The 24,811-nt window shown below is 39.3% G+C and overlaps 1 protein-coding gene and 1 non-coding gene across 2 annotated transcripts in view; both read right to left on the bottom strand.

The window, feature by feature from the left end:
• OSTM1 (osteoclastogenesis associated transmembrane protein 1) overlaps positions 1–23,575 on the bottom strand; it is a 39,238-nt gene extending 15,663 nt beyond the window's left edge. Inside the window, exons 1-2 of the mRNA XM_065888981.1 lie at positions 23,078–23,575; positions 8,485–8,599 (exon numbers count right to left, since the gene is read on the bottom strand). Of these exons, the coding sequence (XP_065745053.1) occupies positions 8,485–8,599; positions 23,078–23,482 (520 nt within the window). The 5' untranslated portion in view covers positions 23,483–23,575. The remainder of the gene's footprint in view (positions 1–8,484; positions 8,600–23,077) is intronic.
• LOC136132365 (U6 spliceosomal RNA) lies at positions 4,058–4,164 on the bottom strand. The gene has a single exon (XR_010656446.1). It is a non-coding gene; the product is annotated as a U6 spliceosomal RNA (small nuclear RNA).
• Positions 23,576–24,811: the final 1,236 nt, after the last annotated feature.

Genomic DNA, 24,811 nt, shown 5'->3' with positions numbered 1-24,811 from the left:
ATCAATAAATACATGCCACTGCTCCTCCCTCCACCACCCATAGATTTCTTACACCATGCAGGGATTCAGGCAGTCGCTACCAACTGATCAGTGCTGGCAACTGAGATGAAGCCTAAAACTGGTAAACAGGGCAGCAACTAGCACATAAAGACTCCTTTGTGCAAACTGGAAAAAGATTCTGTCCAGGTAGATTATTTACAAAAAAGTGCTCCTACCTCCAGAAGCTGAGCTGGAATCCAGCCCCACTCATCCCCTTACATGGCCCCTAGTGTAGGACTTGGCCTGCACCTGGCATACCTGGGGCCCTGCTGATGAACCTATTCCAAGAGTCTTTCCCTCTCTGAACTCACACACTCTACATTCTCTGCAGCTTTATCTTCTTCAGCATGTAAGTCCTGTTCTGACTGTTCACCTTATTATTTAAAAATCTGAGGGATCACTTCACAAATTAGGAAACAGCTAGAGAAATAAAGTGATATACTGAGGATCATACATCAAGTTAGTAAGGCATTGAAATACAAAATATACTTTCCAGGCTCTTGATTAAGTATTATCTTAATTATACCATTTTTCCTTTACTATTTAAAAATGTTACTCTCTCTGTTGGCTTTCAAAAAGTTCACACACTAAATTCTTAAAAAAAAAAAATAACATAAGTCTCTCTTAATCCTGGTTTAACATCATCACAAAGTAGACTTGAATCTTTTTACACGAGGTAGAGTATATATAAATAAAAACAAAGTTACAAATATGCATAATATTATTATATTGTGCTAACGAGATTGAAGAAGTTTTCAGTTTTTGTAGTTGACATTTTGGAGGGAAGTAGAGGGTATACAATTTCATCCACAACAACTGTACATCTGTGTATAATGAGCCACATCATGGCAACTGACATGCACAATATGGGGGTGTGTGTGTCCCTGGATTGTCTTACAAAAGCAGTATAAAGCATGAATGTGAGTGATTCATACTTCTATACAAAGTATGTAACTGAAATAATTTCTTTATAAAAAAGTAATTTATATGGGGCTTCCCTGGTGGCACAGTGGTTGAGAGTCCGCCTGCCGATGCAGAGAACACGGGTTCGTGCCCCGGTCCGGGAAGATCCCACATGCCGCGGAGCGGCTAGGCCCGTGAGCCATGGCCGCTGAGCCTGCGCGTCCGGAGCCTGTGCTCCGCAATGGGAGAGGCCACAGCAGTGAGAGGCCCGCGTACCGCAAAAAAAAAAAGAAATATTAGTAGTAATAAAGCTTCCTATAAGCACTAAGTGAAGTGGTCATTATGAATTTTCCTCATCTCAGATAATCAATGCAGCCTCATCAAGGACAGATTAGCATAGCTTCTTTCTCAGTGAGGGCTCAAGCATCAGCTCAAGAGGCATTCTTAAAGGTGTTAAGGATTCAAGTTAAGACCTTACATAGAAACCCACTAAATATCATAACAGGAATTATGTATGCATCTTTAGATAAAGTATTTGGCATCTATTAGGAGCTTGTATAAGGATCTCTGCTGTTTTTCAAAACTAATTCTATAGAGAACAACAGAGACAATTATCAATTTCTGAAAAATAGGGCAAGCTTCGGAAAACATAGTATTAAACTATGGGAACTTTGTACTTAAACAACATAATTAAGTTTAATAAGTATGAAAACTAGGACATTTTAAATTATAAGATATAAATGAGTCCAATGCTTAGTATGTTACCATTTAGATAAAATATGGGAAAGATGGGTTCTGATTAATTGATCTTCTGGTTAACTATCAAGTTTTATTATTGATATTTAAAGAATCAAGACATAAAAAGTGAAGAGTGGCAGAATATTTGCCATACGGATTATTCTGAGCTGACAGCACTTGGAAAATAGCCAAGGCAGAGAGAAGCTTTCTGTGAGTTCCCTTTATCTGCTTGAAGACAGAGCTTCCAAAAGAAAATCAGTTGTCATAAATCCCTTCTCCAGGAGTTTCATCAACTAGGGAAGATTTTCTCCTATCAGAGGAAAGGAGATCAATCAAACAGAATGGAGAGTCCAGAAATAAATTCCTGCATATACAGTCAACTATGAGCTGAACTCCCAGAAACAGAGAGCAGAATGGTGATTGCCAAAGGCTGGGGGGTGGGAGAAATGGGGAGATATTTGTCGGAGGGCACAAACCTCCAGCTGTAAGATAAGTTCTGGGGATCAAATGTACAGTACGGTGATTTTAGTTAGCAATACTGTATTCTATACTTGAAAGTTGCTAAGAGAATAAATCTTAAATGATCTCACCACACACACACACACACACACACACACACACACATACAAAATGGTAATTATGTGACATGACGGAGGTGTTACCTAACACTATGGTGGTAATCATTCTGCAATATATAAGTGTATCAAATCAACACACTATACACCTTAAACTTAAACAATGTTATATGTCAATTATATCTCAATAAAGTTGAAAAAAGAACAAAAACAAAGTACCAAAACACTTTACCATAAAGCAATTCATAGTCTCATCAAATCTGGTCACTCTACTAATTATGCACCTGTCATATGCATAAGATAACCAAGAAGCATCTCAACAACCAGGCTATCCCTATATCAACAATACACTTCTTTTTTTAAAAAAAAACTTTTTTTTTCAAACACATAGACATTTTTTAATTTATTTTTTTACACAGCAGGTCCTTATTAGTTATCCATTTTATACATATTAGTGTATATATGTCAATCCCAATCTCCCAATTCATCATACCACCACCCCCCGCCCCGCCACTTTCCCCCCGTGGTGTCCATACATTTGTTCTCTGCATCTGTGTCTCTATTTCTGCCCTGCAAACCCGTTCATCTGTACCATTTTTCTAGGTTCCACATATATGCGTTAACAATACACTTCTGATAACAGCTTTAAAATTGTGAAGAGGAGAAATCCTTGATATATTTTCTTTACTTCTTAACAGTCACTCTCCACAAGAATTAATTTCCATGTTATTTGTAATATGAATTGGAAGAGTTGTGTACACTCCTTTTGAGTTTCAATCAGTTTCCAAAAACTCATTTCTAATGAAGACTAATATCATTCAAAGACACAGAAATTCTAAAGATAAAATAGATGGTAGTGGTAACGGATGGCACTCTTTTTTTTTATATTGGAGTATACTTGATTAACAATGTTGTATTAGGATGGCACTCTCTTTCATTGAGTGTCTAGCCTTCCTTTCATCAAGTAATAATGGCAAAGACTACGTGCCAACCCACAGCTAGATCAAGTAGAAAGGTGATTTTTTTTGGCAACGTATTACTTTTAAAAGTATTCTTTTAAACAATATTTTAGCTTTTATAGCTTTACATGTTTATATTTTCAATAATATTATTTAGAAAAATTTTAATAGCCCCTTAAATTAACTTTAAAAGATATTTATAGGGTTTCCCTGGTGGCGCAGTGGTTGACAGTCCGCCTACCGATGCAGGGGACATGGGTTCGTGCCCCGGTCCAGGAAGATCCCACATGCCGCAGAGCGGCTAGGCCCGTGAGCCATGGCCGCTGAGCCTGCGCGTCTGGAGCCTGTGCTCCGCAACGGGAGAGGCCACAAGAGTGAGAGGACCACGTACCGCAAAAAAAAAAAAAAAAAAAAAAAAAGATATTTATATAATTATAGTTTTGCATTTTCTAGCACAGAGGATGAAAAAGGAATAGTCATTTTATATCAAAATATATATTCTTACAAAATGGATCACATATTGGTTTAAGTCTCAATTAAAAACAAATTTTAAAAACATCTCAGTAGTTTTTGTTCTTCCTTCGTAATTTTTTTCCTTCCCATTTTATCTTTTAGGTGTCAGACTGAATAGACTCCAGATTATTTACCATTAAAGAGTTCTATTGCTGGCATCACTTATCAGCTCTGTATTTGCAAATTTAATAACTAGATCACCACAAAAAGTTAACTGAGACAAAAGGGTTCATAGCTTGTATTTAACAGTTTTACATAAGTTCTGAGAAAACTGACCAGTCTTTTTTTTTATGTCTATTTTTTTAACATCTTTCTTGGAGTATAATTGCTAAAAATATGGAACGCTTCACGAATTTGCGTGTCATCCTTGCGCGGGGGCCGTGCTAATCTTCTCTGTATCGTTCCAATTTTAGTATATGTGCTGCCGAAGCAAGCACGACCAGTCTTTTTATGTTTAAATAAAAAAGCAAATAATCTAGATTTTGGGGGGAATATTTATACTGTGTTTTCATGTATATACGGTAGGGGAGGAAACATAATTTTCCCTCTACCCTTGTAATTTCTCAGTTGGGTCCCCTGTAACAAAAGACAGATCAATAGGAGAAAAACAAACAGAAGTTTGTATATCTTCCACATATACACAGAAGATACAAAGGGAAACTGAGTAACTCAAAGGGGTGGCTTAGAAGTCAGACTTGAATATCATCTTCAGGTAAAAGCAAAGATGGGTGTGGGGGAGGTCAGTTATGGGGAAATGACCAGGAAAAGTGAGGTAAACAAGCATAAGGTTATGCAGATTATGTCCCTGACGTCTCCATTTATAAGATTCTCTAGTGATTTAAAGTCATCCTTTTCATCCTGGTACAGAGAGGGAGACACCCTTACAAGTGGAGATTTCCTTAATAAATATAAATTTCTCATACAAAATGGTTATTTCTACTCTGTTTTCAGAGCTTCTCCTGTGTCTGCGGTTTCTCAAAATAATCCTTATGCCAAAGAGGCATATTTTGGGATGGCACATTTTGGTCTCCTACAATACAAAATGACAACATCCTAGGCAAACTTCTGATCAGGCACAAATTCATTTAAAATTATAGTGTGATATGATTGCTTTCTTCCATTTTATTAATAGAGTAAATATCCTTTGTATTCATTCTTTTACCTATTTCTAAAGGCCAAAGATTTTTTAAAAACAATGACTGGATAGGTAACAAACGGATTAACCTTTAAGTAAAAGGAAAAGAGAAGCCTTTAGCATCATTTATTAAGAAAATAAAAGAGTGAGGATTCCATGAAATCAGTGGTTTAATAGATCTGGTTGCTAGAGATGCGATTGTCTCAGAACCTGATGCCTGATTCCTGATCATTGCTGACCATTAACATTAGAAAATGTGCAACCCTATTAAAAACCTTTTTTTCACATTATCTAGTTTTAATTTTATGTAGTACTGATAGGTCTTTAGGAAAAAAAAGAGTATTTTACATTTATATTTTTAGTAAAAGACTAGGTTTTCCATGATATCAAACATGTATATAGCATAGATATTAAACTTTGTAGGGCTAAAGTGCAGGGCTAATATTTCTTAAAATAGAGACTGTGCAATGAATTTGTCAAATAGCACTTTAAAAACAAAATTAGGCCTTAACTCATGAACACTGTCTATGCAGATGAACAATCTTAAAGCCCTCCGATTTTAGTTCTAGGCTCTTGATCTGCAGTTCATTTACACTTTCTGAGCCCCCATTCTACCTCACAGGGCTTGGCTTATTGTGAAGTTCAAATGAACCAAGGGCCATGACATTGAGAAATATTATTTAATTTAATTGCTGACTTGCTATTCACCTTCTTTAGCTCATTTTCTCCTTCCTTCAAATTTCTTTTCTCACTGCTTTGTAACAGAAGACTATGTTGCTCAAGTAAGAATGCTTTATTAAATTTTGGTAAAAACTGCAAAGTTTTTTGAACAATTCTTTAAATTTTTCAGAAAATGTTCATGCTATCTTTATTACAGAGATTTGTAGAAAACATAATTAGAAGTGTTTCCAGGTAATTTGGTAAAGATTATTCATTTCTAGGTAAGGTGATTATTTTATTTTATTATTTTATTTAAAGATTTTTTTGATGGGGACCATTTTTTTTAAAGTCTTTATTGAATTTGTTACAATATTGTTTCTGTTTTATGTTTTAGTTTTTTGGTTTCGAGGCATGTGGAATCTTACCTCCCCAACCAGGGATCGAATCCACATCCCCTGCATTGGAAGGCAAAGTCTTAACCACTGGACCAACAGGGAAGTCCTAGATGATTACTTTAGAATGAATACCCAAGGGAAAACATCTGAGGAGCACAAATTTATAAAACTATTTTATTTCCATATAAAATACAGAATATAAATTATGATAAATTTTAAAATGTGAATGAAACAATGAATGGAAGATAACTTTTTTTAAATGCATAATCTGGAAAAAGAAAATAGCCAATCTCTCTGATTACATCTAACATATGAATAATCATGGCAGATTTGGACAGTCCATCAAGTTTTAAAATTTTTTATGTATTTTTGAATAGGTATTAAATGCTATGGTATACAATCCAAAGGGTACAAATGTAAGCAGAATGAAAACTAAGTCTTCCTGTCTTTCCTGCCCACTCAGCTATCTAATTCTCCAAAAGATGTCATATTTCTCTGCACCTTGCTTGGTCATATATTTTGGCCAAATTAATTTTAATTAGGAAGTAAACATTTCATTTTTTCTTCAGAAGTTCAATCAAGGAATATTTTCAAGATAGGATGGCTCACAGAAAAACAAAAGTACCCTAAGAATTTATTCTAAAGAGTTTTAAATCTACCATACTGAGTAAATATGCAGCAAAATGTTTTCTTTCCTTTTTATTTTTTTTTAAATAGCCAGAGAAGAAAGCTATTTTAAATTAGTAAATTCATTACAAAATACCTTTTAAAGAAAACATGCTTTACCTCTCAAGTATGTAAATTAAGTAACATCAGTCAAAAGAAGTGAATCCCAACACATACCCCACTTATTCTAATTAACTGATTTTAAATTATTTGCAATTAACATATTTTTTCCTATATCAATGGATTTTTCGGAAGGGCTTAAGAATAATTAAAAACAGCTCTTCCATATAAGTTAAGCAAACTCTGTTCAATCATATTTACACTAAAAAGTTTTACTCCAAAAAAGTAAAGATTTGCTTTAAAAAAAAGTTAGCTGTCAGTCAAGCCTCTGTTCAAATTACCAGAAATTTTGAATTAATAAATAGAAACAAATTTAAAAGTTAATATTTAATATCCATGGTATACTACAAAGGAAAAGAAACTTAGCAGGGAGTCTTTTTTCCATTTACAGTTTTTCTTCATATGAACTAAACAAAAAGACAAAGTCCTTAAAAAGTTAAGTTCCTTAATGACTTACAGATACACAGATTTTTTAATTCACTCTATCCTTTCTATTTCCACAGCCCATGCCCTACTTAATGTTTTCTTTGCTTCTTGCCTAAACCATTGTAAGAATTTCCTCACTGGTCTCTCTCTTCCAATGGGGTTCCACAAAAAAAAAAAAAGAAAAAGAAAGGGTCTTTGTAGTTTAAAAAGAAAAAAGCTCAGAAAGTGCTAGGTTAAATGATGTTTAAAAGTTTTTTTTAACCTATAGTCCTTCTCACTGCCTTTAATATTCTATGTGTATTGTAAATTCCCAAGATACTATAGTATATAACCATTTCTTAATACTATGCTGGTGTTCTAGGCAGTACGAAAAATGTTGGCATAAGTGATAAACTACTATATAGGTCAAGGTCTTACCTTCCCTTTCCAAGTTTACCTCCCATTGTGCTTCCAGCATCCTGTAACGTCTACTACTCTTTTATACCTCTGTGCCTCTGTTCACAATGCCTCCCTATCTGCAATGTCCTTCCTCTCATCTCTACTTATTGAAATCATGCCCAGTCACAAAAGTGTAGGATCAAAAGGTACCTCCTCCAGGAAGTATTTCAAATTCTCTCCAATCTGATTTATTTTCAGCTTCCCCAAGACTCTATAACTTTATTATAGCAGTTATTTGTCTGCTTTAGGTTATATTGTAACTATAACTTCTTTCCTCAAACATTATAAGGAATAGAAAATAAGAATTTCCTAGTACATAGTTGGTATTCAAAAACTTATGAATTGAAATAGTGATTTTAATTTTCCTAAAGAATGCTTGAAAATAGATCTCATTTCATTATACAAGCCTGCAAAACTGGTAGAACAGACATTATCACCTCCCCCATCACAGATTATTATAAACATCATAATTACTAGTATATTAAGCAGCTAACATTCCTTGAACATTAACTATATGCCAGATACTAAGCTAAGTGCTTTACACAGTTTATTTCATTTACTCCTCAAAACAATCATATAAAGTAGGTTCCATTATTACCACCAATTTACGGATAAGGAAACTGAAGCTCCAAGAGGTAAAATCACATGCCCAAGGTCTGACAGTAGTAGGTTAGGGCTAATAAATGGCAGAGCTTAGAATAAATTCCAGATCTGTCTGACTGCAAAGCTCACTGTTAACTGCTACACTTTTCTGCCTTTCAGTATTTGCCCAAGCATTTCTCACTAATAAACTGTGATGCTAATCACAGTTCATTTAAACTTAGTAACAAAAAATATTCAAAATTTTCAGACTCAAATAAAATGACATCTATACTGTTGAACCATGACAGCAACATGAAAATGAAAGAATTACTTACTTGCACAATTTGCCTTCTGCCATGTGGAATTGAAAAACTCAGACAGAATCACAACTATTTGCATTCTATCTGCCATTAAGAGACTTCTGGCACAACTATGACTCTCTGAGGAATTCTATAACGACAAAAGAAAAAGAAAGAAAAATACAATCTGAATATTTTTAGACTTCCCAAACAACTACTTGAGGCAAAAAACCTTATAAAAATAATTCAAATATTTATTATAAGCATTTAATTTTTTTCTGCTATAATCAAATAATGATGTCATTAATAATAACAACTGTAATAAAACAATAGCAGCTAACATTTATTGGTACCAGGTTCACTTGCAAGGGAAGAAAATCTTTGCTTCTTAAATAAATAAGTACTTGCTTCTATGATACAATCTCAACTGCTTAGGCCCACATGTAATATTTCTTACTCCTTACGCACAGGAAAAAATTCTGGAAAGCTATTCACCAAAATGTAGCAGTAGTTACAGCGATTGAAATGATGAAAATACAGCGATTTTCATTTTCTTTTTTGCCTCTTTTACACTAAATTTTTCTACAATGAACATATATTATTTACACATTTTTAAAAACCTGGTGGATAAATGATCACAAAACATTGTTTCAGGGCTTCCCTGGTGGCGCAGTGGTTGAGAGTCCGCCTGCCGATGCAGGGGACACAGGTTCGTGCCCCGGTCTGGGAAGATCCCACATGCCGCGGAGCAGCTAGGCCCGTGAGCCATGGCCGCTGAGCCTGCGTGTCCGGAGCCTGCGTGTCCGGAGCCTGTGCTCCGCAACGGGAGAGGCCACAACAGTGAGAAGCCCGCATACCGCAAAAAACAAAAAACAAAAAAAAAAATTGTTTCATCTTCTGGGCATTTTTTGGCTCAAAATCTTAAAATCCACAAGAAAATGTGATACATCTAGTTTGTACTGAAATAGTTTGTACCCAGATAGTACATGCTTTCCACAGATCGTTTTAATAATGAAACTCACACTATGCAAATAATAAATTCAAGTTCCTAAATTATTGGATCCTTATCTATTTCCTTTCCTTTTTGACCCAAGCAAGGAACTAAGTCCTGCTGACTCTTCATTCTTTCAAAGTTATTTAACTCCTACTATTTACCAGGCACTATAAGAATCTTGCAGTTCTGAGTATACAAAGAGTATAAAGGAATGCCATCAACACTGGGTCTTCAAAACCTTCCCAGAGACATACAGATAAGGAATTAAATAGTGTCATTAGTAATAAAAGAGAGAATATGTTAACTCTAGAAAAGAACTGATCAGCCATATGGGATAAGAAAAGGGGGAAGGAGGGCTTAATAGCAGAATTCTTGTTCTAAAATATCTCTGAAGATCATTTTGGGATGATTACCCTTTCTGTGGCTTAGTTTTGTTGTCTCATTAAAACATGCAGCCAAATGAATGCTTGCCTTTAAAATAGTAAATTGAATAAAACATTTTTTTTTTTTTTTCCTGTGGTACGCGGGCCCCTCACTGTTGTGGCCTCTCCCGTTGCGGAGCACAGGCTCCGGACGCGCAGGCTCAGCGGCCATGGCTCCCGGGCCTAGCCGCTCCGCTGCACGTGGGATCTTCCCGGACCGGGGCACGAACCTGTGTCCCCCGCATCGGCAGATGGACTCTCAACCACTGCGCCACCAGGGAAGCCCTGAATAAAACATTTTAAAAAGCCCTCTTCTTGGAATTACTTTCAGAGCAATATCAGCTATAGAAGAAGATTTCATAAAAGATCAAACAATGGTTTGTGATAATTTACCCGCCAGATTAAAGTAGAGCATGGCCTAAAGAGTCAGACAAACCTGGATTACTAGCTGGTAATCTTGGACAGCTGAGGTAAACTCTCTGAGGCTCAGTTTCATGATCGTGAGTCCTACAGGTACAGCATTAAATGAAATACCATATGTTAATCACTTAGCACAATGTCTGGCACCTAGTAACTGATATATGCTATTTTACCTAGCTACCTGTTGCCAACAAGAAGTGCTCTAAGTGGGTGTAGCTGGCTAAGTATAAACAGTTACTTAAGTAGAGTCTTATAAGTGAATGATTGGGTATTTTAAAAATCAATATAGGGCTTCCCTGGTGGCGCAGTGGTTGAGAGTCCGCCTGCCGATGCAGGGGACACAGGTTCGTGCCCCGATCCAGGAAGATCCCACATGCCGCGGAGTGGCTGGGCCCGTGAGCCATGGCCGCTGAGCCTGCGCGACCGGGGCCTGTGCTCCGCAACGGGAGAGGCCACAACAGTGAGAGGCCCATGTACCGAAAAAAAAAAAAAAATCAATATAGATAGAAACTAGGGGCCTGAACCAAGATGGTGGAGTAGAAGAACGTGCTCTCGCTCCCTCTTGTGAGAACACCAGAATCACAACTAGCTGCTGGACAATCATCGACAGGAAGGCACTGGAACTCACCAAAAAAAGACACCCCACATCCAAAGACAAAGGAGAAGCCACAATGAGATGGTAGGGGCACAATCACAGCAAAATCAAATCCCATAACTGCTGGGTGGGTGACTCACAGACTGGAGAACAATTATACCACAGAAGTCCACCCACTGGAGTGAAGGTTCTGAGCCCCACGTCAGGCTTCCCAACCTGGGGGTCCGGCAACGGGAGGAGGAATTCCTAGAGAATCAGACTTTGAAGACTAGTGGGATCTGATTGCGGGACTTCGACAGGACTGGGGGAAACAGAGTCTCCACTCTTGGAGGGCACACACAAAGTAGTATGCGCGTCGGGACCCAGGGGAAGGAGCAGTGAACCCAGGGGAGACTGAACCAGACCTACCTGCTAGTGTTGGAGGGTCTCCTGCAGAGGCAGGGGTGGCTGTGGCTCACTGTGGGGACAGGACACTGGCAGCAGAAGTTCTGGGAAGTACTCCTTGGCGTGAGCCCTCCCAGAGTCTGCCATTAGCCCCACCAAAGAGCCCAGGTAGGCTCCAGTGTTGGGTTGCCTCAGGTCAAACAACCAACAGGAAGGGAACCCAGTCCCACCCATCAGCAGTCAAGTGGATTAAAGTTTTACTGAACTCTGCCCACCAGAGCAACACCCAGCTCTACCCACCACCAGTCCCTACCATCAGGAAACCTGCACAAGCCTCTTAGATAGCCTTACCCACCAGAGGGCACACAGCAAAAGCAAGAAGAACTACAATACTGTGGGAAAAAACCCACAGCCTGTGGAACAAAAACCACATTCACAGAAAGATAGACAAGATGAAAAGGAAGAGGGCTATGTACCAGATGAAGGAACAAGATAAAACCCTGGAAAAACAACTAAAGGAAGTGGAGATAGACAACCTTCCAGAAAAAGAATTCAGAATAATAATATGAAGATGATCCAGGACCTCGGAAAAACAACAGAGGAAAAGATCGAGAAGATGCAAGAAATGTTTAACAAAGACCTAGAAGAATGAAAGAACAAACAAACAGAGATGAACAATACAATAACTGAAATGAAAACTACACTAGAAGGAATCAATAGCAGAATAACTGAGGCAGAAGAACGGATAAGTGACCTGGAAGACAGAATGGTGGAATTCACTGCTGCAGAACAGAATAAAGAAAAAAGAATGAAAATAAATGAAGACAGCCAAAGAGACCTCTGGGACAACATTAAATGCAACAACATTCACATTATAGGGGTCCCAGAAGGAGAAGAGAAAGAGAAAGGACCTAAGAAGATATTTGAAGAGATTATAGTCAAACACTTCCCTAATATGGAAAATGAAATAGCCATCCAAGTCCAGGAAGCGCAGTGATAAACCCAAGGAGAAAAACGCCAAGACACATACTAATCAAATTGGCAAAAATGAAAGACAAAGAAAAATTACTGAAAGCAGCAAGGGAAAAATGACAAATAACATACAAGGGAACTCTCATAAGTTTAACAGCTGATTTCTCAGCAGACACTCTATAAGCCAGAAGGGAGTGGCATGATATACTTAAAGTGATGAAAGGGAAGAACCTACAGCCAAGATTATTCTACCTGGCAAGGATCTCATTCAGATTCGATGGAGAAATCAAAAGCTTTACAGACAAGCAAAAGCTAAGAGAATTCAGCACCACCAAACTAGCTCTACAACAAATGCTAAAGGAACATCTCTAAGTGGGAAACACAAGAGAAGAAAAGGACCTACAAAAACAAACCCAAAACAATTAAGAAAATGGTCAGAGTAACATACATATCGATAATTACCTCAAACGTGAATGGATTAAATGCTCCAACCAAAAGACACAGGCTTGCTGAATGGATACTAAAACAAGACCCATATATATGCTGTCTACAAGAGACCCACTTCAGACCTAGGGAAACATACATACTGAAAGTGATGGGATGGAAAAAGATATTCCATGCAAATGGAAATCAAAAGAAAACTGGAGTAGCAATACTCATATCAGATAAAATAGACTTTAAAATAAACAATGTTACAAGAGACAAGGACAGACACTACATAATGATCAAGGGATCAATCCAAGAAGATGTAACAATTATAAATATATATGCACCCAACAAAGAAGCACCTCAATACATAAGGCAACCGCTAACAGATGTAAAAGAGGAAATCGACAGTAACACAAAATATTTGGGGACTTTAACACTTCACTTACACCAATGGACAGATCACCCAAAATGAAAATAAATAAGGAAACAGAAGCTTTAAATGACACAATAGAGCAGATAGATTTAATTGATATTTATAGGACATTCCATCCAAAAACGGCAGATTACACTGTCTTCTCAAGTGTGCACAGAACATTCTCCAGGATAGATCACATCTTGGGTCACAAATTAAGCCTCGGTAAATTTAAGAAAATTGAAATCATATCAAGCATCTTTTTAGATCACAACGCTATGAGATTAGAAATGAATTACAGGGGAAAAAACGTAAAAAACACAAACACATGGAGGCTAAACACTACGTTACTAAAACCAAGAGATCACTGAAGAAATCAAAGAGGAAATCAAAAAATACCTAGAGACAAATGACAATAAAAACAAGACAATCCAAAACCTATGGGATACAGCAAAAGCAGTTCTAAGAGGGAAGTTTATAGCTATACAAGCCTACCTCAAGAAACAAGAAAAATCTCAAATAAATAATCTAAGCTTACACCTAAAGGAACTAGAGAAAGAAGAACGAACAAAACCCAAAGTTAGCAGAAGGAAAGAAATCATAAAGATCAGAGCAGAAATAAATGAAATAGAAACAAAGAAAACAATAGCAAAGATCAATACAACTAAAAGCTAGTTCTTTGAGAAGATAAACAGAATTGATAAACCATTAGCCAGACTCATCAAGAAAAAGAGGGAGAGGACTCAAATCAATAAAATTAGAAATGAAAAAGGAGAAGTTACAACAGACACCACAGAAATACAAAGCATCCTAAGAGACTACTACAAACAACTCTATGCCAATAAAATGGACAACCTGGAAGAAATGGACAAATTCTTAGAAAGGTATAATCTTGCAAGACTGAACCAGGAAGAAATAGAAAATATGAACAGACCAATCACAAGTAATGAAATTGAAACTGTGATTAAAAATCTTCCAACAAACAAAAGTTCAGGACCAGATGGCTTCACAGGTGAATTCTATCAAACACTTAGAGAAGAGCTAACACCTATCCTTCTCAAACTCTTCCAAAAAATTGCAGAGGAAGGAACACTTCCAAACTCATTCTATGAGGCCACCATCACCCTGATACCAAAACCAGATAAAGATACTACAAAAAAAGAAAATTACAGACCAATATCACTGATATATATAGATGCAAAATTCCTCAACAAAATACTAGCAAACAGAATCCAACAACACATTAAAAGGATCATACACCATGATCAAGTGGAATTTATCCCAGGAATGCAAGGATTCTTCAATATACACAAATCAATCAATGTGATACACCATATTAACAAATTGAAGAATAAAAACCATATGATCATCTCAATAGATGCAGAAAAAGCTTTTGACAATATTAAACACCCATTTATGATGAAAATTCTCCAGAAAGTGGGCATAGAGGGAACCTACCTCAACATAATAAAGGCCATATATGACAAACCCACAGCAAACATCATTCTTTTTTTTTTTTTTTGCGGTATACGGGCCTCTTACTGTTGTGGCCTCTCCCGTTGCGGAGCACAGGCTCCGGACGCGCAGGCTCAGCAGCCGTGGCTCACGGGCCTACCCGCTCCACGGCATGTGGGATCCTCCCGGACCGGGGCACGAACCCGCGTCCCCTGCATCAGCAGGCGGACTCCCAACCACTGCGCCACCAGGGAAGCCCCAAACATCATTCTTAATGGTGAAAAACTGAAAGCATTTCCTCTAAGATCAGGAACAAGACAAGGATGTCCACAATCACCACTATTATTCAACATAGTTTTGGAAGTCTTAGCCTCAGCAATCAGAGAAGAAAAACAAATAAAAGGAAGACAAATTGGAAAAGAAGAAGTAAGGCTGTCACTGTTTGCAGATGACATGATACTATACATAGAGAATCCTAAAGATGCCACCAGAAAACTACTAGAGCTGATCAATGAATTTGGTAAAGTTGCAGGATATAAAATCAATGCACAGAAATCTCTTGCATTCCTATACACTAATGATGAAAAATCTGAAAGAGAAATTAAGGAAACACTCCCATTTACCATTGCAACAAAAAGAATAAAATATCTAGGAATAAACCTACCTAGGGAGACAAAATACCTGAATGCAGAAAACTATAAGACACTGATGAAAGAAATTAAAGATGATACCAACAGATGGAGAGATATACCATGTTCTTGGATGGGAAGAATCAATATTGTGAAAATGACTATACTACCCAAAGCAATCTACAGATTCAATGCAATCCCTATCATGTTACCAATGGTATTTTTTATGGAACTAGGACAAAAAATCTTCAAATTTGTATGGAGACACAAAAGACCCCGAATAAGGGCTTCCCTGGTGGTGCAGTGGTTGAGAGTCCGCCCGCATATGCAGGGGACACGGGTTCGTACCCCAGTCTGGGAGGATCCCACATGCCGTGGAGCGGCTGGGCCCGTGAGCCATGGCCGCTGAGCCTGCGTGTCCTGAGCCTGTGCTCCGTGGCGGGAGAGGCCACAACAGTGAGAGGCCCGCGTACTGCAAAAAAAAAAAAAAAAAGACCCCGAATAGCCAAAGCAGTCTTGAGGGAAAAAAACGGAGCTGGAGGAATCAGACTCTCTGATTTCAGACTATACTATAAACCTACAGTAATCAAAACAATATGGTACAAAAACAGAAACATAGATCAATGGAACAAGATAGAAAGCCCAGAGGTAAACCCACACACCTATGGTCAACTAATCTATGACAAAGGAGGCAAGGAGGATATACAATGGAAATAACTGTATTTTCAATAAGTGGTGCTGGGAAAACTGGACAGCTACATGTAAAAGAATGAAATTAGAACACTTCCAAACACCATACACAAAAATAAACTCAAAATGGATTTGAGACCTAAATGTAAGACTGGACACTATAAAACTCTTAGAGGAAAACATAGGAAGAACACTCTTTGACATAAATCACAGCAAAATCTTTTTTGATCCACCTCCTAGAGTAATGGAAATAAAAACAAAAATAAACAAATGGGACCTAATGAAACTTAAAAGCTTTTGCACAGCAAAGGAAACCATAAACAAGACGAAAAGACAACTCTCAGAATGGGAGAAAATATTTGCAAATGAATCAACGGACAAAGGATTAATCTGCAAAATATATAAACAGCTCATGTAGCTCAATATTAAAAAAACAAACAACCCAATCCAAAAATGGGCATAAGACCTAAATAGATATTTCTCCAAAGAAGACATACAGATGGCCAAGAAGCACATGAAAAGCTGCTCAACATCACTATTAGAGAAATGCAAATCAAAACTACAATGAGGTATCTATCACCTCACACCAGTTAGAATGGGCATCATCAGAAAATCTACAAACAACAAATGCTGAAGAGGGTGTGGAGAAAAGGGAACCCTCTTGCACTGTTGATGGGAATGTAAACTGATACAGCCACTATGGAGAACAGTATGGAGGTTCCTTAAAAAACTAAGAATAGAATTACCATATGATCCAGCAATCCCACTACTGGGCATATACCCAGAGAAAACCACAATTCAAAAAGACACATGCACCCCAATGTTCACTGCAGCACTATTTACAATAGCCAGGTCATGGAAGCAACCTAACTGCCCATCAACAGATGAATGGATAAAGAAGATGTGGTACATATATACAATGGAATATTACTCAGCCATAAAAAGGAACGAAACTGGGTCATTTGTTGAGACGTGGATGGATCTAGAGAGTGTCATACAGAGTGAAGTAAGTCAGAAAGAGAAAAACAAATATTGTATATTAACGCATATATGTGGAACCTAGAAAAATGGTACAGATGAACCGGTTTGCAGGGCAGAAATTGAGACACAGATGTACAGAACAAACGTATGGACACCAAGGGGGGAAAGCTGCGGTGGGGTGGGTGTGGTGTGATGAATTGGGTGATTGGGATTGACATGTATACACTGATGTGTATAAAATCGATGACTAATAAGAACCTGCTGTACAAAGAAAAAAATAAAAATAAATAAATAAGTCAAAATCAAAATCAATACAGAATAACCTGTATGAGTGGTCAACGTGCGGAACAGTTCAGTTGAGGAAGACATCAGAGTAGTTGGGAGAAATAAGGAGAGTTCATGGAGGAAGCAGGATTTGAACTAAGCCCTATACTAAGAAAGGGAAGAAGGTTTTAAAATGGGGTAAATAAAATGATCGAGGGGTGAAAGTAGGAATGGTTATGCTGTATTCAGGGAGTATTCAGGAGGCCAGTGGAAGGTACCTCTATGAAAGTAGAGGCAGTAGAGGGAGAAGTCAGGGCAAGGTAATGAAAGTTCTTGAGGGTTATGAGAGTCACACAGTGGGAAACTTTTTAAGATTTTTGAGGAAGATGGCATGAAAAGCAGAGTTTGGAGAGCATAGGTCTATGTCACAATATGTAGGGTGAAGCAGGAGACTAAATAGACTATTTCCATAGTTCATGTATAATGAGAAGATAGTAGCAACAGTGAGAATGGAAGGTTAGTGATGAATAATCCCAATAACGATGATGTACTTCTGAATACCTAATGGTTCTAAAAGCTCTAAATGTATAACTCACTTAATCCTTGTAACAACTCTATGAAATAGGCAGTAGTATCCTTTTGGATTCAAACCCAGCCTCTTTCACTGCATGGTCTTGGGTAAGTTACTTAATCACTTCGAGGGTCAGTTTCTTAAAGCATGATATCCACCTATATATGTCTAGGTTCCTTATCTGGACAAAAGTTCCTTTAGGATGGAAACCTTGTCTTATATCTTTGTATTCCCAACACCTAGCATATGACAAAAAACATTGGCCTTTGGTTTATATTTACAACTTTTAATACTCAAATCTGTCACAATCACTTAGCAGAAACCTAACCACAATGAATCCAACAATCCACTTTCATCATGCCTATTTGGCAAAATGCAAACAACCAAACAGATTATTTCCACAATAAATCCATAATCCCAAACTGTACTCCTCACTTGCCTGTCTGCTCATTCTCCCCTGACTAACACCACTATTGCAATCTTCTCCACTCTCCCTTGAAACTCTGATATCCCTCTCATCCTTTACTCTCAAGTGAAGATCTAGCCTCCTGGTTGACAGTGAAAACAGAGACCATCAAGCTGAAACTCTGATCTGCCTACCCCTCTACACTCAACCTTTCCTTCTACCCTCCTGTTAGAGTGCAGAACGTGCCTGCCCCTGTCAAAGGCTCCTCTCTCTCTCTCTCTGTGGATGCCTTAGATCTCAACTACTCTGCCTTCTCAGGAAAACTGACCTTGTTTACTTTCCCACTGTTTCCTATATCTTCACTCTCTCTATAGGATTCTTCCTATCAGCATCTGAACATGTTCAGGTCTCTTCCATCTTAAGAAAGGAAGAAGGGAAGTAGAGACAGAGGGATGGAGGGACAAAGGAACAGAAAGAAATTAAAAGAAAATCCCTGAGTCTCAATTCCTCTTTAGTGACCTCTCTTTCTTATCTCTTCCTTATGGCCAGACTTTTAGTTGTGTAACATCACTATTCCCACTTCCTCATCTTCCATTCACTATTTAATCTACTTTAATCTTACTCTCACCCCCAAGTGCTCCCTCAAAATGGCTCTTATGGTACCAAGAATGCCAATGTTGATAAATTCACTTCTGGTCCTCTCAGCTGGATTTGACACAAATAACCACCCCTTCCCTTTTCCCTGATTTATAGGACAGCACATTCTCCTGATTTTTCTTAATCTCTCTGACTCTTCTTTCTTGGTCTCTTTCAATATTTTATCTTCTAACCAAATCTTCAACCCAGCATTTCTTATGTATTCTCACTTCTTACTCAAACTCATCATGCCATGGTTTCAAACACTACTTTTAAGCTGACTGCTCCCAAACCTATTATCCCCAATCCACATCTCTAGACATACATATCCAACCACATATGCAATATCTCCACCCAGATGTCTCATAAACACCTCAGAATCAACAAGTTCAATATCAAGTTCATGATCTTCCCCCACCAAACAGGTTCCTCCCTCCATCTTAGTAAATAGCAACCCTATTCACTAAGCTGCTCTTATTAAAACCCTGGAAATCATCTTTCCTTTCCTTCATATTCCATATTCAATTAACTACCAAGTTTTGTCAGTTCTACCTCCTAAATATCTCTGAAATCTATCCATTTCTCCCCGTCACAATGGCCCCCATGTAGCCTAGCCACCACCATTTCTCACATCACTGTAAGAGTCTCTTACTTCATTTCCCCACACATACTCTTCCCCTACCCTCCCCAGTCCCTGTCCCCTCCATTTTCTCTCATGTAGCCGTAATGACCTTTTAAAGTACAAATCGGATCATATCATTCACAGAATTAAACCCTTCAGTAATATCACACTGCTTTAAAATCAAAGACTAAAACCCTTAGTAATACCCTACAGGTAATATGACCTGGCACCTGCCCACTTCCTCAGGCTCAGATCACTAGTCTCCTCCTGGCTCAGTGCTTTGAGTTCTTTCTAGTCCTTAAACATACCAGACTCCCATTCAGAGTTTTCACACCTTCTACTTCGTAACATGTATACATTCTCTCTCCTCCCCGACCTTCTCAAATTTTAGGTGTCAGCTTTAATCACTGACCACTTCTATCTACTCTCAGCTGATCTTGAATGCTCAAGATCTGCATTCTTGTTATATGCTTTGGCGGCATCTGGGATTTTTTTCTTTGCAACACTTATCACACCTGAATTAAATAATTACTTTTATAACAATATGTTTAATGTCTGTTTCCCCTACCAGACTACAAGCTCTGCTCATTCACAGCTATATGCCTAGTTACTACCACTACCCTGCACATAATAGGTACTCAATAATTTTTTTTTTTTAGTGAATAAGCACTACATTTTCTGATCTCCAATGAAAGAGACTAAAACTACACTAAAACTATGCTGAACACTTCCAGATACATACCTCCAATCATAGGTAATATATATATACATATCTATATGTCTATCTGCTTATATAAATTTTAAACAAACCAAGTATAATAAGATGAAGATTAGCAATTCAGAATTTGGGGGGCCAAAGCAACCTGGCAACCACTCTGGTGATGCTGAACAGCTCAATGAAACTACATCTCTTTTCAGTTTAAATTAAAGAAGAAACTATGACTCTAAGTAAGAGGGAATCCGTCAATTCTACTATTCAGGTTTCACAAATCACTGTATTCTTTACCTTGAGATAATAAAACTGTATTGTTAGTTTTATATTAGTTTTATATTATTAGTCCTTGACCCAGTAATTCCAAGAGGAAGTGACTAGAAAATAGAATTCTCATCAGATAACTCTATTACAGTTAAATGAATCAGCTTGCTGTACTACAGAAATAGCTTGCTAATTTCTACCTTTGATTCTTTTTCTCCTTGTTATACTCCCCTCCTCTCTCAATCAATCCATGGACATTGATTCACCCTAAAGAGGTGAGAAAGAATGTCTTGTTCATAATTCCACTTGTAGGTATTCTCTGATTAACCCCACCTTGCTCTGTTCCCTCCTTTAATTCAGCATCTCCTTCACTCTTTGGTTCTAAAATCCTATTGTACAATTTATAACATTCACATTGATGATTTTTTCCCTTTTTCTTTTTCTCAGTATAGATTTATTTTTATTTCCCCAACTACACTGATAGTTTAAGGCCTGGACTTTACCCTCCTTTTCCTTCAAATACCCTTTAACCAGCCCAATATTTAAGAATAGCATGTGCTTGCTAATTAAGCTGATTTAAATGAAAGACTGAGTCTATGTGAGTCAAAGAAAATACATTACTCTCCAGAAACAATTCCCTGCCACACACACACAAAGGACAACTGATTCCTTTAAGTTCACTCCTAAGAGACTCAGACATAATTTTCCATAGGTTCATCATTACACATAATGGTTCAATTCCCAGACCAATCTGAAAAGGCCTATAAAATCCATGAAGTACCTCACAACTGCAGAAATCATGCTTTTGAGCTACCACATCCAGCTCTACTGAGGAAAGGGGGTGGGGGGTAGGCAAGATCTAGGATGACTTGGAGAGGAAATACGGATTGGGGAAAGGGGTTTCTGCCTCTTTTTATCTCTTTACCCCGTTCCTTCACACAACAGTGAGGCAAGCTGGGTATGCAGGTCACTGGTAGAATCAGACACAAAGCAGAGGAAGCAAGTTTCTGCCGTCTCCACACTGGGAAGCCTCCTGTAGGCAGTAGGGAATTCATGTGGAAATTCATATACAAATATGCCCATAATTGGCCCACAGATGCCCATATCACTGTGCCACCAGAGTCTGGGGTAATTTTTTAACCTCTTCTTAATTCCACAGAAACTACACAAATGAGGAATGTGTTTGCTGCCTCAAAAGATCCAAGCTTTGCTTCAGGACTCACGGTCATTCTGGCCACAGAACAATGCACCTAACTGCTTAAAACAGAATATGATGCCATATCATATCCTGCTGTGGTTGACAGGGACAAGTCTTTGGTGTTTTACTTTAAAATCATGGTGAGATATACTATATATATATGTATATATATATATACACACACACACACACACACACACACACACACACACACACACACACATATATATCCCTTGCTATACCCAGTAGAAATATGCCTGAAAAATACTGCATGTAGGTCTACATTTACTTAAAGTACCTTGAAAAGTAGCTCTTTACAGAGACTGGACACAGAATTTATTTAATGCAAATAAATTCCCTATTTTTGTAAAAAATACATATTTATGTCAAGTAATATCAGGCTGACAAAGTAGGATGCAACTATATATGTTTATATTTTGTCAAATCAACTATGATTTATGAAATAATTCCAACCACATTTTCATGAGACTTTTTCTCCCAGTACAAGAGGAACTTTCCACTCCATAATCGCAAAGTCATTTCTCCTGTTTTTCCTTTACAAGGCATATCCAGCCCATACCTCATGACTCCCACCAGCCCTGAAACTCTAATCCTTTCCTACTCTAGCCCCTTTAAGGTACTTAGGAACAAGGACATGTCTGTGCCTGCCTGTCTTCCTTCCTCCCTCCCTGCCTTCGTTTCTTTCTTTCTCTTTCTTTCTTTTAATTAAGACCCTCACAGCACCAACCACATGACCAGAAGAGCTCGAAGAGTACCAAGAGTGGAGGGCAGATTTACCCTTTTGTAAAATTTTAGTTCCCATTTACTGAGAACTGTTACTATGTGTAGTAATACTTTTCTAAGAGTTCCTCTCATCCCCATCTTACAGATGAGACAACAGTTACAGAGAATATAACTTGCCCAGAGTACACCTCTAATAAGCAGAGAAGAACTGGTCTCCTGGCAGAATGGCTCCAGACTGTATTAATGACTAAAATGAACTCTCATGCATTATCTCTTTTTATTTTTTTAACAGTCACATCTGGCAGCGGTTTTTCTCCATTCTACAGAGGAGGAAACTCCAAGATAGACTCCAAGATAATTAATCCAAGGTCCAACTGCTAGAAAGTGGTGGATCTGAAAATGCCTGGCTACAGAGCTCAAGCTCCTTACCACCAGCACACTATAGTTTCCCCACTCCACCTGGGGTTTTTCAGGAAAGAGTCCTTCCTGGGAACTCCAGGTGGAGATGGGAAAAAGCTGTGGCCGACTGGGGGGAAAGAGGTGACGAAAGGTAGAGTTGGGGTGCAGAAGCCCCAAGAAAACTAGTCATACCTATCTGCAAATATGTACCCAAAGATGCCCAACAGCAGCCATGAAAGCAAAAATTCAAACCCCACGCCCCATAATGCCACCCACTTTTCTGATGCCCCTAACTCCACAGTCCCAATCCAACCTCTTTTTCTCACAAAAGGGGAAACTGAACACCCCCCCACCCCGAGTTAACCATCATTCCATCCTCCTCCCTTTCCAACAATCCACGCCAGAGGTCCCGGGTGTGCCTTCTACCCACCCCCACGGCTCGGCTGATGTTGTCCATCTTGCTGGCGACCTGTTGGAAGAGTGGATAGCAGGTCTGACAGAGGCGCACCGGCCGGGCGCCGCGCACTAGACACCCGGTCAGTTCTGCGCTGCTGTTGGCGAAGTCCAGCAGCAGCTCCCGGCACTCGGGATCCAGATCCGGCAAGTCTGGGGGTAGTGACAGTGGCCCCATCCTTCCGCCCTGCAGTAGAGCCAGAGACGAGTCCTCCACCTTCAGCAACTGCTCCTCCGACAAGAGGTCGTGGAGGACCCGGTGGGGACTGCTGCCCAAGGAGAAGGTGCCCAGAGCCAGCCCCGACCACAGCAGCGCCACAAGCAGCAGCCGCAGCAGCAGCAACGATGACCTCCGCCGCGCGACTGTCCGGTCCGGGTCCATCGCGGGGTTGACGAACCCCAAGGTGCAGACCTCCACCTCTCCGCCCCTAATCGATGCTGCGGACAGCGGCCGCTTCCGGCTTCTCTGGGCGCAGGCCGCGAGCAGGGTCACGAGGCGCGCGCGTCACGGCCCCGCCTCCGGCGCACGGCGCCCCGCCCCATTGGCTGCAGAGAGCCTCTCGCGCCGCGGGCCGGCGCGCGTGCGGGAGCGCGCACACAGGGGCGGTTTCGCGCTCCCAGCCTGTGGCAAGCGCCTGACCGAGGGGCGCGCGAGACCCGGTTGGCGTCTGCTGTGGAGGCCGGAGCTGAGGCTCGCCTGCCCTATGAATACAGGCGTCGGCCGCTTTGAGCAGTTAAATCTCGGGGGTCTTGCCCTCGGTTGCCCACCACTTTAGGAGTTCGCTGAGTTCTAGAAGTCTGAGGAGTTATGTGCCACAGAAAGACGGACGGCCTCCGCCGTGGGAATTACGAGTGAGTTCTCTGAGAAAACCTGCTGGCACGTGCCTTGGCAGGTTTTTTTACTTTGTATTTCTTAGCATAATTTTCCCCCTCAAAATATTTGGAAAGAGTAATGACGTGTGTTGATTATTTTTGATAGTGGAGCCTAGCGGCTTAAAGCTTTTTTTAAAAAAAAAAAACTAATCTGTGTCAGCGCTGTCCGATAGACTTCCTGAGGTGATGGAAAGATTCTGTATCTGCGCTCGTACAGTAGCCACTAGCCACTTGCGGTTGTGGAACACTCGTAATGTGGCTACTGCCACCGGGGAACTGAATTTTTAACTGTATTTAATGTGAATGTAAATAGCCCTATCTGGCGAGCGGTGCTGTGTCGGACAGCGCAGGTCTGAGTTCTCTCACTGTGTAGCCTGGTCCTTGGGTGGCTAATGTCCAGGTTTCCTTGCGACTGAAGGGGTTCCTGGGGTGCAGCCCAAGCCCGTATCCCAGTGCAAAAACCTGGAAAATCCTTGCCAAACCGCTCAATATCAAACTCCTGTCCAGTTTCTGACAAGCCCAGGGCAATCTTTGGGGACACTCGGAAAAGCTTCCTGATACCACTACTGGGCTGTAAAAAGAATTTAGCTAATGACCTGGAAAACGGTTTTCTGACAAGTATATGCTAACAAATTTGGTAGAAAAATAATTTCCTGGCTGTTTTGTGTCATCCCGCTTTCGTTTTTGCCTTGTAAATTGCAGAGCTACTGTACTAATTCCTATTCATCTTATGGTGCTAATTTATGTTTCTGAGAGTTGGTAGAGTTACTTTTTTAAGTCTGTTTGATTATTGTTTTGTGTTCCTAATGGGAAGGGAGAAAAGGCCCATAATTTCTTT

Source organism: Phocoena phocoena, chromosome 12 (assembly GCF_963924675.1).
Source record: "Phocoena phocoena chromosome 12, mPhoPho1.1, whole genome shotgun sequence".
Classification (NCBI taxonomy): Eukaryota; Metazoa; Chordata; class Mammalia; order Artiodactyla; family Phocoenidae; genus Phocoena; species Phocoena phocoena.
The sequence above is the reverse complement of the archived record's forward strand: the minus strand, read 5'-3'. Positions and strand labels throughout refer to the sequence as shown.